At 61.0% G+C, this 13,189-nt stretch overlaps 1 protein-coding gene across 1 annotated transcript in view; it reads left to right on the top strand.

Annotated features, from left to right (window-relative positions):
* The window catches only part of LOC119111115 (di-N-acetylchitobiase-like), a 38,054-nt gene that overhangs the window by 17,172 nt on the left and 7,693 nt on the right, over nt 1-13,189 (top strand). Inside the window, exons 4-8 of the mRNA XM_037234943.1 lie at nt 9,460-9,668; nt 10,111-10,253; nt 10,658-10,787; nt 11,386-11,547; nt 12,150-12,370. Coding sequence (XP_037090838.1) covers nt 9,460-9,668; nt 10,111-10,253; nt 10,658-10,787; nt 11,386-11,547; nt 12,150-12,370 — 865 coding nt within the window. The remainder of the gene's footprint in view (nt 1-9,459; nt 9,669-10,110; nt 10,254-10,657; nt 10,788-11,385; nt 11,548-12,149; nt 12,371-13,189) is intronic.

Here is a 13,189-nt window from a genome sequence, read left to right as displayed (position 1 = left end):
TTTTTGGGCAATAACCATTTCGGTCAGCAGCGGTTAATTGGGGCTATGAGACTGATGAGAGAGGTATAGTGGATGGTGTTGGAGCACGCTATATGCGCACGAGAATCCCGCGCTACCGGGACTTGGTCGGCACGCCTCTATAGGTCACGCCCTAGCGCGCGGGCAGGACGCCCGTCTGAAGGCACTTCAGCCCACTCGTGGCCGGTGCATGGGGATAGCCCCGGATAAGCGGCCTAGCGTGGAGAGGCAGAATGAAGCTGGAATGAGGAAGAAGGGACAGAAAGTGCTTGAGAAAGCGAAGGTTGCGACTTTGACACCAGCGCGCAGTCTGTTCGGTGAGTCAGTCCGCACAAACCACACCCGTTTCGGTTGTCCGGAACATTTCTGAACATGGGCAAGTCGGGTCGATCCGGACAGCCGTTCCACCCCGGCCAATCTGACGCGGACGTCGACTGCAAAACGTGGTGTCAGGTGTGGAATGTCGGGCTTCGGCGTCAGCTGTCTGTGTGTGGAGCCGCGCGGGTGACATATGCCGGCCACCTGTGCCGTGCCCGTGTCCGTGCACAGGCAGCCGTCCGGTGGAATCGGCCTCCCCGCTGCCTTGCTCTCTCGGACCTGGCCTGGTGGCCGTGTTTTAGCCGGGGCCATGGTCTCCCGGTGACCTATCAGCGTGGCCGGGGCCGGTCGCCGGCGCCGCTGACCGGTCGGCCGGCCGCCGGCGGCGTTATTGGCCGCAGCTGTGGCCGCAGCTGGGCCCGGCGACGAGGGCGGCGCCGCCGCAGACCGCAGACCGTCGGCCCCGCTCCGGACGGCCGTCACCAGGGCCGCCGGCCGCGGATGTGTCGACGAGGGGCATCGGCAACGGCGCGCCCACGGCGAAATGAGAACGCGTAAAAGCCACTTTGATCTTGTGCGGTAACGGAGGCCGATCAATTTTTTCTTGCAAATCACTAGGATGACGAAGTAGTCTTTGTGTTTTAGTGTGACAGCTGAGGGTACCATATTTGTGTGGCACGGATTCATTTTTTGTTAGACGCACTGGTGAACATCTGATTTTGAAACTCTCCTGTCCTGTGGGTGCAGAGGCGCAGCCATGGAGACACGCCCTTCCCTCCGCCTATTCTGGAGCCTTGCACAGGCTATTTGTACTTTTCGACTCGAGATATAAGTAGATCAGCTGTGCTTTACTCCCTCCCTCTTAAAAGCAATTCTGGCTGTGCGGCAGGCCGTTTTTGTTGTATTTGCAACAGTTGTGAGCAGCTGAAGTGGTAAGCGAACTCAAGCACGTGCATTGAAATGGAGACATCTAGCGCCGATGTATGATACTACAAGTACAGAGTACTGTTTGGCAGGCGATGGCCCTAAGCTTTTGGCACAGAGGTGCAAACGGGCCGCCCACTACCGTTCCGAAATTCTTAGAGTGGTCCGATTCCGAAAAGTGTTTAAAGTTACTTTCGAAATACATATAGAAGTTTTCGTCAAAATGCTGCCTCGTGGCATGGGTGCAAGAACGTCACAAAGGAGGAATTTTTGGCACATATGGTCCTAAAACCCCTTGACTGGAATGACGTTCTTGAGGAATCAAGTCCTCACATCGGAGGAATCAAAGCTTGAAAATCAGAGTGTGGATCATGAAGTCATAATCGAAACCTTGAAGTCATCATTCCATCAAAACATACAAATGAATGCACTGAATTATGTTCGCGATTCAAATGTTCTCAAAGTAAAGTAGGTGTAACACGCGTGTGTACTTCTTAAATCGGCGTGCGCGATCTGTTCTCCTCTTTATTCCGCCGTATGTAATGTATATGACAGCTGGCCGCTGCGGCTGCCGATCCTGCCCCAGCCCCGCCATGTTTCTATGGTTGGTATGCGGACGCCCCTCTTGTGGATGCCAGGCGTGCCGGACAGCCGGCAGTGCATCGCAGCGATCATGTGACATAAATAGAACAACGATGCATGTACACCACGTGACTTTGCAACGTGGCTCCGCTTCGTTCGAAAGCGAGCAGGATGTCGAAATGAGCGGCTTAAATGGTATCCAACTCAGCCACGCCACGTCGGTGCACCTACTCAGGCCCAAATACTACGTTGTATAGCAAACAGAAGATGCGAAGCACGTGTTCAAGGTTTAACATAGGCATATCTTAGTACGAAGACGGCTTCGTTAGGACTTCGTTTGTTGCTCGTGTGTTCGTTTCCTTGCACGGCATCTGGTACTTGGTTCGGCGTTACGCCCCGCTACCGTGTCAGCGTTAGGCGGATGCCGAGCGGCTGCAGCATCGCCAGCCGCCAGCCGTCCGTACAGAGATGGAGAGAGCCGGGTCATGTCGTGTGACGGCTGTGCTGCTTCGTCATCGCAGCGAGGGATACGGGGGAGTGGGCTGCGGGCGTATGTCGGGAAGCACGTGTAGGTCCGTGCGCATAGAGCGAGAGATGGGTCCAGACGTGCGTGTAGGGTGCTCTGCCTCTCCAGTGTCCGTGCGGAGGTGGGTCCCGGCGCAGACGCCTGGGGTGTGCCGTTTCGGCAGTGCGCCCGCACGGGGAGGCGGAGAGGAACACTGACTTGCGTCGGCCTCACCCATCCGCAGCGCATAAAGCGAGGAAGAAGCGGATGCTCCGTCGTGTGTCGGGCGCGTAGCTTTGGCGGTGTATGCAGAGAGTGAGAGATGGGGCCCCCGGCACGTGTCCGGCGTACCGCTCATTCAGCGTACAGAGGATAGGTCCCGGTGTTTGCTGTGTGTCCCGCCTCGTCATTCATGGCGCGCAGAGGCAGGGTTGTATCAAATGCGTTCGCCGGTAAACAGTTGTTGAGCTTCGCTCAGAACAGCCTGTTCCACTTCTATATTCAGACACTGATTTATTGAAGCGCCGCAATCCTGAAAGCACCCCGAAAAAGAAAGGCTCACTGGACAAAAACTGCGTGTGTTCGGGAGCCTGGTCTGGCTGGGCTGTTGGGAGCATCAAGGTCCGAGACACCAACACTGAGTTGAAACGGCGGTAGCATGTGCGGCGAGTTACTCGATGCCAGCCAAAGTCGAGGCGCAAGTCCAACGAAAACAGAACATCGCCGTGTGAATCACACTGGTTCTCTTAAGAACTGACTCATTATAATTCAGACCGGCGCAGCGTGGCCTCAGCCCTACGGGGGACGGTGCGCGATGCGTGCCGGTGTGTGTCGGCAGTACCGGTCCGTCAGCGTGCCGGACAGCGGAGACCCCCAGCGGCGCGGGCCGAGGCGCATCCCGGCTCTGTCGGTCCGTCAGCCCGTGCGCCGCCGCCGGTATGTCGGCGCCGCCGTCCGCCAAATATAGCGGGGGCGAGCACTGGCTGGGCGCCGGCGGCGGCCGGCCCGGCGCTGGGGGACGGCCGCTGGCGCCGCCCGTGCGCCGGTCGCTGGCGCCGCCGCCCGCCGGCCGCAGTCGGGGGACGCGCGCGGCAGAGGGCGGCACCGGCACCGGCACCGCGCCGCCGCCAGCGCCGTATTTCAGGCAGTGTAAATAAACGCCGGCTGGCGTCGACCGACGGCGCCGCCAGCGCAGCCGGTCAGTGGGCCGCCGGCGGCCGAGCGACGCCATGGGCTCCGCGGCGCTGCCGGCGATGACGGTGTACGTGAAGGCGGGCGCTGACGGGCGACGGCCGGGCGCCTGCCCCTTCAGCCAGGCGGTGCACATGGCGGTGCTGGCGGCCGAGGCGGCCGGCTTGCTGACCTGCGGTGACCCGGTGCCCGTGTCGGTGGTGCGGCCGCCTGAGGCGTTCGCGCGGCTCGGCCTCAAGCACGTGCCGGCGGTGGTGTGCGGCCAGGTGGCGCTCGACAACGCCGACGACATCGCGCTGTACCTGCAGCAGGCGTTCCCGGGCGCCGGCCTGGCCTACGTGTGCCCGCAGGCCGAGCTGGCCACGGCCGGCGTCTTCTCTCGCTTTTGCTTCTACATGAAGGCGGTGAGCCGCGACCCCAGCCACCTGGAGGCCGAGCTGCGCAAGCTGGACGCCTTCCTGGCGGAGGCGCCCGGTCCGTTCCTGTGCGGCGCGCGGCTGACGCAGCTTGACTGCGAGTTGATGCCCAAGCTCCAGCACCTGCGCGTCGCCTGCGCCGCCATGAAGGGCTACACCATTGGCGTGGAGCTGGCGCACTTCTGGCGCTACATGCACTGCGCCTACTCGGAGCCGGCGTTCGTGCGCTCGTGTCCGTGCGACCAGGAGATCGTGCTGCACTGGGCAGACCGGCCCGAGACGGACAAGCTGTCGTTCGAGCGGCACAAGGCGCTCTCGCGCGAGAAGGCCAAGTACTCGCTGGACGTGCCGGTGCGGGCGGCCGTTTGCACGCTGGTGGACTGAGGCGTCGCCGTGTCACCGATCGCGGTGCTTCCGGGTGACCGCCCCGACCGCTGCGGTGGCCGCGGCCGCCCGGGCGCCCGGTCCGGCGGGCTAGTCCACTCGTCAGTGCCGGTCCCCCCTCCCCCCCGCACCCCCCACACCCCTTGCCGCCGCCCGGGCCGCGGCCGGTCTTCGGCGCAGTCAGCTGGCGTCGGGACGGCACGTGACCGGCCGACCGGGAGCCGGCTGCGCCTCTTCTGCCCCGGGCACCGGAAACGCCGCCCATGGGTCGGCATAATCGCGCATAATTGAGGGATGGCCGAGCGCTGTGCGTGCCTTTGTTGCCGGCAGTGACTCAAAAAATGGCCGAGCGTGACCCCGTGTGGTCCGGTGGCCGACTCCCGTGATAGCGAGGTAGCCCGTCCCGCCCCAGGGCAGATGATGACCGGCTTGGTCAGCCGTTTGACTCATGTGCGCCGCCGAGCTTCTGATAGCTTGCCTGATATTTGAAGATCCGAACGGATAGCAGAGCTTATTTTTTTATAACGCTGTTTTAGGCTGCGGAGCGTCGTGTTCTTGTCCGCTATAACCAGCGTGGAACTGATGTGTTAATAAACGGCATTGATGCCTGGTCAATGTGTCTGGACACCTTGTACATTTCACACCGTTCATGTCTTGTTGGAGTCTGTTCTGACATCCAAGTCGTGTTTTTTTTTTCACGGCTTTGGCTTCAGTCCATATCCGCGTTTCCACACCCTGTCGGCCAAGTTTCTCGTGACATCGTTCTGTCCGCGTTTAAACGTCAGCGCGTCTGAGCACAGTTCGTTAAGCGCCGGTTTATCGACCGTTCGCCCGGCTGCGCCGTCGCGCGCCGTTTGCGCTTCTCGGTGTGCTCAGCTCACCGCCGCGACGGCAGCGGCGTGCAGCGCGTCGTCCACTGCCTCCTCGGTGTGCTCAGCTCACCGCCGCGACGGCAGCGGCGTGCAGCGCGTCGCCCGCTGCCTCCTCGGTGTGCTCAGCTCACCGCCGCGACGGCAGCGGCGTGCAGCGCGTCGCCCGCTGCCTCCTCGGTGTGCTCAGCTCACCGCCGCGACGGCAGCGGCGTGCAGCGCGTCGCCCGCTGCCTCCTCGGTGTGCTCAGCTCACCGCCGCGACGGCAGCGGCGTGCAGCGCGCCGCCAGCTGCCGTCGTGAGATCGGCCGCTCTACTTCAAACGCGATTCGGCGGCCGGAGGCCGGGGCCAGCGGCCGCGCCGGGGCCGGGACCAGCGTCACCTGCGGTGGCCGCGTGTCCGGTACCGCGCGCCGGGCCGCGCCGGGGCCAGTGTCACCTGCGGTGGCCGCGTGTCCGGTACCGCGCGCCGGGCCGCGCCGGGGCCAGCGTCACCTGCGGTGGCCGCGTGTCCGGTACCGCGCGCCGGGCCGCGCCCGGCTGCCAGCTGGACCCGGCCTGCCGCTGGCCCCTCGCTACGACTTTGAGAGCGTGCAGCTGCCGGTGGGTTGTGGCGTGGGGAGGATGGGGACGAACACGTGTGGATTGGGTGGGCGCTGGTGCTTGTTTCGGTGGGTAACTGCGGAAGGGTGGCGTGGTGACGCACGCCCGTTAGAAGGCCTCGCCGGGCCGTTGTGGTTAGATGGGCCGCCCGCAGGTCACGACCCGGCGACGTGCGCGCTTCCGGCGCCAGAGCCGAGGGCGAACGAACACGTTGTCGTTGGCGTGGTGGCCAATGTTGTCGGGATCGCCAACAGTCGCAGAACCGTGTAGTCTGCTGTCCCTAACTTGTTGTCTCTGGCTGTCGTCTGAAAAATAACATGTTCTGCGCTCGAGGGGACTGCATTGCATGCTGGTGGCTATGCGGGCTCCCGTGGAGACGTTCTTTACTCGTCGTTCGCCCGTTTCTCTGGAACCACGCAGTGCGGTGGCCTCAGTGATCTGTAGTCTCGTCGCCAGTCCCACGCCCTGTCCTTTATGTCAACGTCGTCGCGAGCTCGACGTTTGCGGGAGCGTCTCGCTGGTGTGTCCATTTGTCTCCAGGTGCTGACAGTGCGCTGATCTCTCTCCGGGTGCTGACAGTGCGCTGACCTCCTGATGCTGTCAGCGCGGCGGTATCCCACCGGGTGCTGACGGCGAGAGGTGCTGACAGTGCACAGGGACAGGCCCGTCGCTGGGCGCAGACGGCTGACGGGGTTCGGGGAGCGGTGCGGGTGACCCCACTGACCTAGATCACGCTCCCCATCGTTCACCGGCTGCGGTGCCGGCCAGGCGGCGTCTCGGGATCGTCCCTCCTCCCGACGGCCGCTCGTGTCCGCCGGGGCCATTAGTCTGCCGCCGACGCTGGGGCGTCCGGACGCGGTCAGCAGCGCACCGGCTGGTAGCGAGCGGTGGCGGCGGCGGCCCGACCCCGCTCGGACATGTCCGCTCCTCCGCCGTGGACGTGAGACGGCGACGCCGACAGACCTTATTAGGCCTCCACCGTCCCGCCCCACAGGCCGTGCGATGACTGCGCAGTATCAGGATAGACGCCGTCTGCCGTGAACGGCCGTGGTTTGCCGAACTCTGAAGCAGGCACCGCCAGTCACTTTTGCACAGGGTTTGTTTACGTTTTTTGCTTCACCGGAGAAAACGCCCGATGCGGCCGGCTATTGGTCTTTTCTCTCGTGATGTATATTCGTTCATATGTGGGCGCCCTGCTGGCTGTCGCACGTGTTCATGAATGCCCGTTGGTTCCGCTACTGCAGTTGAACGCAGTTTGTGCCGGCCTGTTGGGTCGCGGCGAAAACACCGCGGCCCGTGGTTGAAGTGTATCGGAACAGAACAACTCGGAGCAGGGCGTTGTCACGAGTCGTTTGGTCGTTCTGCAGCGGCCGCTGGAGCAGCAGGCGCTGCAGGACGGGTCCAGACGTGAGGCGCTGTTGGGGGCGAGACGTGTCTCCGCTGGCGGTGCTGACGAGCCTGATGGGTGAACTGATGGGACTGACGTGTCTGCTGGTGGATGAGTGTCTGTGGGAAGGGGGGGGGGGGGGGGGCGGGTGGCGCTGGGTGGGCAGGCAGTGTTGTGTTGTCCTGTGCCGTCGCAACGACACAGGAAGCCGACACGCCACCGTTGATTGGCCGGTTGTAACCAGGCTGTGCGAGTCCCTGTGTGCTATTCGGCGCCGCTGGTGTCTAGCGCACTCTCGTGGGGCGCGGTATGCGGAACACCGCGAGAACACCTCACCAATGAATGCCTCGGATGCCGGCCCGCCGCGCCGTGGCGCGGGCCCTGTGCAGACCGGGCTAAGCCTGTAATACGCTTAGACCGGCCCCTGCAGCGCTGCTTTAATCGAGCCGTTGCTGGTGATCCCGCTAGAGATAATCCGAGTGCTTCGAAGGAGTGCCTCGCTTCCAACCGCACAGAACTATGCTGCCTTTTTACTGAAACAGCCGAAAATACTGAACATGTTTCCCAAGTACATACAATTGGCGCCACTTCAAGCGGCAGAATGCAATCAGGTGTGTCAAGCATCCAGCGTATTTTAAGCAGCAGCTCAACGAACATTTTAATGGGAGTAGGATATGCTTAGTATGGGGCTTGCAAGTGGTTCAGAAAACAAAACGCTGCGAAGTAAGTTTCCGTAGTCGCACTTGGTCCGTCTTAAGACTGAGCTATTTTGCCACATTCAGCCACGTGATGCCACGCTTTCAAAATATACTACATCAAGGTGTCATATGAATCTATTCTGATGGCTGGGCCAATAGGGGTCAAAGTCATATACTGCTATTGTTTATTTGCACTGTTGCACTCTAGCCAACCAGTGCTTTAGATGTTTTCCCAAACGAAGATGTGCGGCTTCATTCACGAAACCGATACGCCTGTGTCATTGCCAACACCTGAGCCCAGCCGGCCCGGCCTGGCCTGCCCTGCTTGGAGGAGATCCAGCTGGCAACAGCAGGCGCGTCGTGATGCCGCCCTGACGTCAGAATACGGGATGTGTTTGCAGCCCAGCGTCCGGTGGTCGCGCGAGCGGGATTGACGTCACATGCTATTCCAGGCCGGTGACGCGTGGTGTGACCTTTGGACTCTCATTCTGTCCTCTGGCCTTCGATCCCCCGGTTCTCTGGTCACCCGAGTCCTCGTGGTGACCCGTCACGTGGCCGATGCTCCCGGTGACCTGTCACGTGACCTGCACTCCCTGTGGCCCCTCGCCCACGCTGCCGCCTCCCAGCTAAACCATACGCCCATAGGGTCAGTCGGGTCATCATCCACCGTAGGGTGGTGGATGATGACCCGATTTCACGGCCTGAGCAAATCGTCGCCAAATTGTATGCGTTTGGGAGGCGGCCGTTGTGATACGGAAATCTGAAGTCATTAGCTGATGATGGGTGTGACTGGCGTCCGGCCTGGCCGCCGCCTTTGCTCGCCGGCATCGCTAGAGCGCAGACGGATGGCGGCAAATGCGCCAACCTCAGCGATGAGTGCTTCATCCCTCTACCCTGCACAAAAAGACACGACCTTTTCGCTCATCCTGGGACAAACGTGGGTGGGGAAACGCAACACAGTGGTTGTACGATATTACATTCGCGTCAAGTGGTCAAGCGTTGTGTTGTGGCGTGATGTGTTCGCAATAGATTCGTTTGTTAGGTTAATTGGTATCTTTGAGTTCTTCCGCTACAGACTTAACTGCATGTTCAGGTGTGTGTTATTATCAGGATGAAACCCAGATACACCAGGACACGCTCCCTCTCGTGGTGATTAGCAATGAACCCGTGTCATTCCGTTCCGTTTGCGTATTTAGTTGGCTCGAGGTATCCACCTAACGAGGTAACGAGAGAAAGTATCATTTATGAGGATAATGTGTTTTGGCGCTGCTCTCGGGGAATGCCGTTGTATTTCATGCGTTGAAATGCAAATAACTGAAGTTTATTGGAACTGTTTGCTTTGATTGTGCACCTTCTGCCTGATAATGCATACATTTGCCGACCCTATGTGACCTAACCTTGCAGTAATGGCCGGCTAATAGGGCTCTGCCGGCGCCGTGACCGTGCCGTGACGGTGTCTGCACGGCCGCTGCTGATGCCCCTGCACGGCGGCACATTGTGCGCGTGCACAGGGCCGCAGCTCCGCGCCTTTCACTCTCGCTCACGACGGCCGCCGCCTTCCAGCCAACTTCCTGAAGGCGAACGTTACCAACGCCACCTACCGGGCCGAGTGGGTGGCGCGCCAGGTCAGCTTCACCCGGCTGCACTACCTGGACGGTATCAACATCGACTTCGAGGACCCGGTGGGCGCCAAGGAGCCGGCGCGCGCCGCCTACGTCCAGCTGGTGAACGAGACGCGGCGCGCGCTCACGCGGTTCAACGTCCAGACAGTGGTGAGTGCGTCGTCTACAGGTGTGGGGCGAGGCCTGCCGTGCTCGTGAGGTTTGGTAGCGAAGGGAGAACGGCGGACTACTCGTCGAGGTGTAGGTGCTCCTAAAGCACACTGCTGTGCGGACAGTCGTGCGGGCCCTGTCGCGCGAAATGTGATGGCTGGCTCCAGCGGCTTGAAACGCTCCCAGTGTTGACGCGTAGTGTCTGCTGTCTGTCCAGCGACGATCGGCTCCAACTCTGTATGCACTTCCGGTGCATCCGTCCGCTGTTCCGACACATCCGTCCGCACATGTGACACATCCATCGGACTTGCGATACATGCGTCCGCACTTGTGACACATCCATCCGTACTTGGGACACATCCGCCCGCACTTCCGACAAGTCTGTTCGCACTTCCCACTCATCCGTCCGCACGTCTGACACGTCCGGCCGGCCACGCTCCAGCTCACAGTGGACGTGCCTTGGTCACCGGACTGCATCGACGGGCGCTGCTATGACTTCGTCGGCTTGCACAACTTCACCGACATGCTCTTCGTCATGGGCTACGACCTGCGCAGCCAGGTCGTCTCCAAGGAGTGCCTTGCGGGGTATGTCTAGAGGGGGAGGGGGTGGGGGGGCTCGCCAAGTGGTCACCTAGTGCCCCGTCTGCACGCGAAGGGGCCGGGTGTGTAATGTAAGAGCATGCATCGAAGCGTTCAGCAGTTTGTGCGAGGCTAGAAATCATGCGAGGTTAAACGTAAATGGTTCTCCGTCGGTTCAGAGGAGAATGTGAAAAATGACCGAAGGGCTCGAACCCTGCTTTAGTAAGCCGGTGCGTAGATACGCTGAGTGTATCAGGGGTGATTCTGCATTGTTTAATTTACATCCATAATGCAGTATACGAATTACACTGCGGTCGATACAGTTGGGTATTGCTATTCGGTTCACCGTGGACGTGGTCACCGTCGCTGTCCGGCACGCATCGACTGAGGAGTCGGTCTTCTGTCGGCAGTGCTAACGCACCGCTGAACAGAACTCTGGCCGGAGTGAGGAAGTACCTGCAAATGGGCATCAGCGCCAACAAGCTGGTGCTCGGCGTGCCCTGGTACGGCTACGACTACCACTGCCGCAACGTCACACACGTAAGCCCCGTGCCCTCGTGTGGCGGGGACTTCTGGTGCCTGGACGTCTCTCGCTCGATCCAATGGTTGCATAATGTGCGCTTGATGTTTCAAGGAGGATAAAGAGCTATGAGGGTGAACATACACGGTCGTTGTTCGTCCATTGTGCATGTATGTAGCGAGACGGTCCACATGGCGCCTTTTCGTGTACGTGAATCAGCACTGAAAGCTGTGCAGTGACCTTATTCGCATGCGTGAGGATCATGTGAACGCGCATCGTCACGCCGGCACATTTTAACACAAACAGTCTTACACAAACACATCTGTAAACTCGGTGTGGCGTGACTGTTGGCGGAAAGGTAGCAGACCCGGTTCGCTCAGGAGCATGTAATATTTTCGCGTAGATGAGGTCATGCGTCTTCCTGGTATTCCTGAGGAAGCGCGTTTATTGACTCTTGCGTTACGTATGGCGCAGCCTCTTGGCTATTCCGGTGGTGATCCATGCTGGGGCGCTCGTCCGACCCGGTCAGGCGTCTGGCGCTCGTCGTCGGCCGTATCTCCTAGCGGCATCTGTCGAGAGTGCCATCAACCTTCACTTCCCGGCACCGTCTCGTTTCAGAACGGCACTGTGTGTCAGATCGACCGCGTGCCGTTCCGTAACGTCAACTGTAGCGACGCGGCCGGCTCCGAGCGGCCGTACAGCCGGCTGGCCGTCTGGAACCGGTACGCCCTGCAGCGTTTCTGGTCCAACGACTCCCAGTCGCCCTACTTCAATGTCAAGGTCAGATGCGGTCCGGCGCGTGGCCACGTAGCGTCGGGCGTGGTGCGCAGTGGTAGGATTGGAAGGGACTCGATGCGATGCGTTTTCTCCTGTGGGATGGTGATGGGGCACAGTAGCTGCAGTTTGACACGGGGGACGTCTCTTGTCAAATACTTGCTGGTATCGTTTCTCATGCCACTCCTGGATTGTCATCGGAGATATCTTGAGGTGAGCTTATGAACACTCGCCTTAGCTTATCCAGTAACCCGATGAAGGCCTGGAGTTGCATGCTTAGGTGGCGAATACCTGCGACTGGTGTTATGATCATCAGCGCGGTAGTCCCCAAGACTATACACCATACAGTATGCATCCTTATAGTGTAAAGTATCATGCGTCCGAAAAATACGCATTCGGATGGGGTACCGTAAGTTTTCAATATGGAACTTCCCCCCTCTTATTTCTGTGGACCACTTCATTTCAGCGCGTTCCCCCTCCCCCTCCCCCAGTCACCCTTCACACCAGCGTTCCCGGTGACGCGACGCCTTGGCTGTGTGAGGGCGCGCGGTTCGCCGCGGCTCCACGCTGACCCCACTTCAACGGCGCCTCGTCCTCCCGTGCCGCAGTTCGAGGGCTGGAACCAGACGCACCAGGTGTGGTTCGACAACGCCACCAGCCTCACCTACAAGTACATGGGCGCGGCGAGCCTCAAGCTGCGCGGTGTCGGCATATGGGCGGCCAACTTCCTGGCGGCGGGCAACTCGTCCGAGGACCGGACCGAGCGCGACCTCATGTGGGGCGCCGTGCCGCGCTGGAACTGGCAGAGGTCCGGCGGCGGCCCGCCGCCGTCGCCGCCGCCGTCCGCCGCCGGCCGGCTGCGCTACCAGCTGAGGTCGGCGGCCCGGCGCGGGGTGGTGCTGCGCCTGCTGGGGTGGCAGAGCCAGCCGGCCGAGCGACAGCAGCCCTGGCCGATCATCAGCGCCTGACGCGGCGTCAGGCGCTGATGGAGGCGAGGCGCGTCTGCTGGCGGGACTGACGGGACTGGTGGGTGGACTGAAGAGTATGATGGGACTGTTGGGTTGACTGATGGGTCTGGTGGGTTCACTAACGGATGTGATGGGTGAACTGATGGGACTGATGGGATTGATGGATGGACTGACGGGTCTGATGGAACTTACGGTTGGACTGACGGGCGGGTCTAATGGATGGACTGGTGGGTCTGAGGGATGGACTGGCGGGTCTGATGCGTCGGCTGGTAATACTGATGAGCGGGCTGATGGGTCGGCCTGACAGGGCATCCAACTGCAGCTGAGCAGCAAAGCCTCCCTCTGGCACGACTGTCCACGGTGGGACTGCGCAGCTGATGACTCTGACCTGTCCCGGCGCATGTGGTCTGCGGTTTGACCCGTGGCCCGTCGGAGGCCGCGTATGGAACCGCTACCCGTCTGGTCTGCAACGAGGCTGTGGACGCCGGCCCGATAGCCCCCAGTAAAACACCGCGGCGCTGAGATAGCCCCCAGTAAAACGCCGCGGCGCTGAGATAGCCCCCAGTAAAACGCCGCGGCGCTGAGAATGCGTGTGTCGAGGTGCCTGAGACTGATGCTAGGGTTGCAGCGGATGTGTGATCGAGGTGCGACAGCGGGACGAAGCCTGATGAGAAGCATGG

This window comes from Pollicipes pollicipes, unplaced genomic scaffold (genome assembly GCF_011947565.3).
Source record: "Pollicipes pollicipes isolate AB1234 unplaced genomic scaffold, Ppol_2.1 Scaffold_7261;HRSCAF=8764_pilon_pilon_pilon, whole genome shotgun sequence".
Classification (NCBI taxonomy): Eukaryota; Metazoa; Arthropoda; class Thecostraca; order Pollicipedomorpha; family Pollicipedidae; genus Pollicipes; species Pollicipes pollicipes.
Note: the sequence above shows the minus strand (reverse complement) of the source record. Positions and strands in the feature narration are given on the sequence as shown.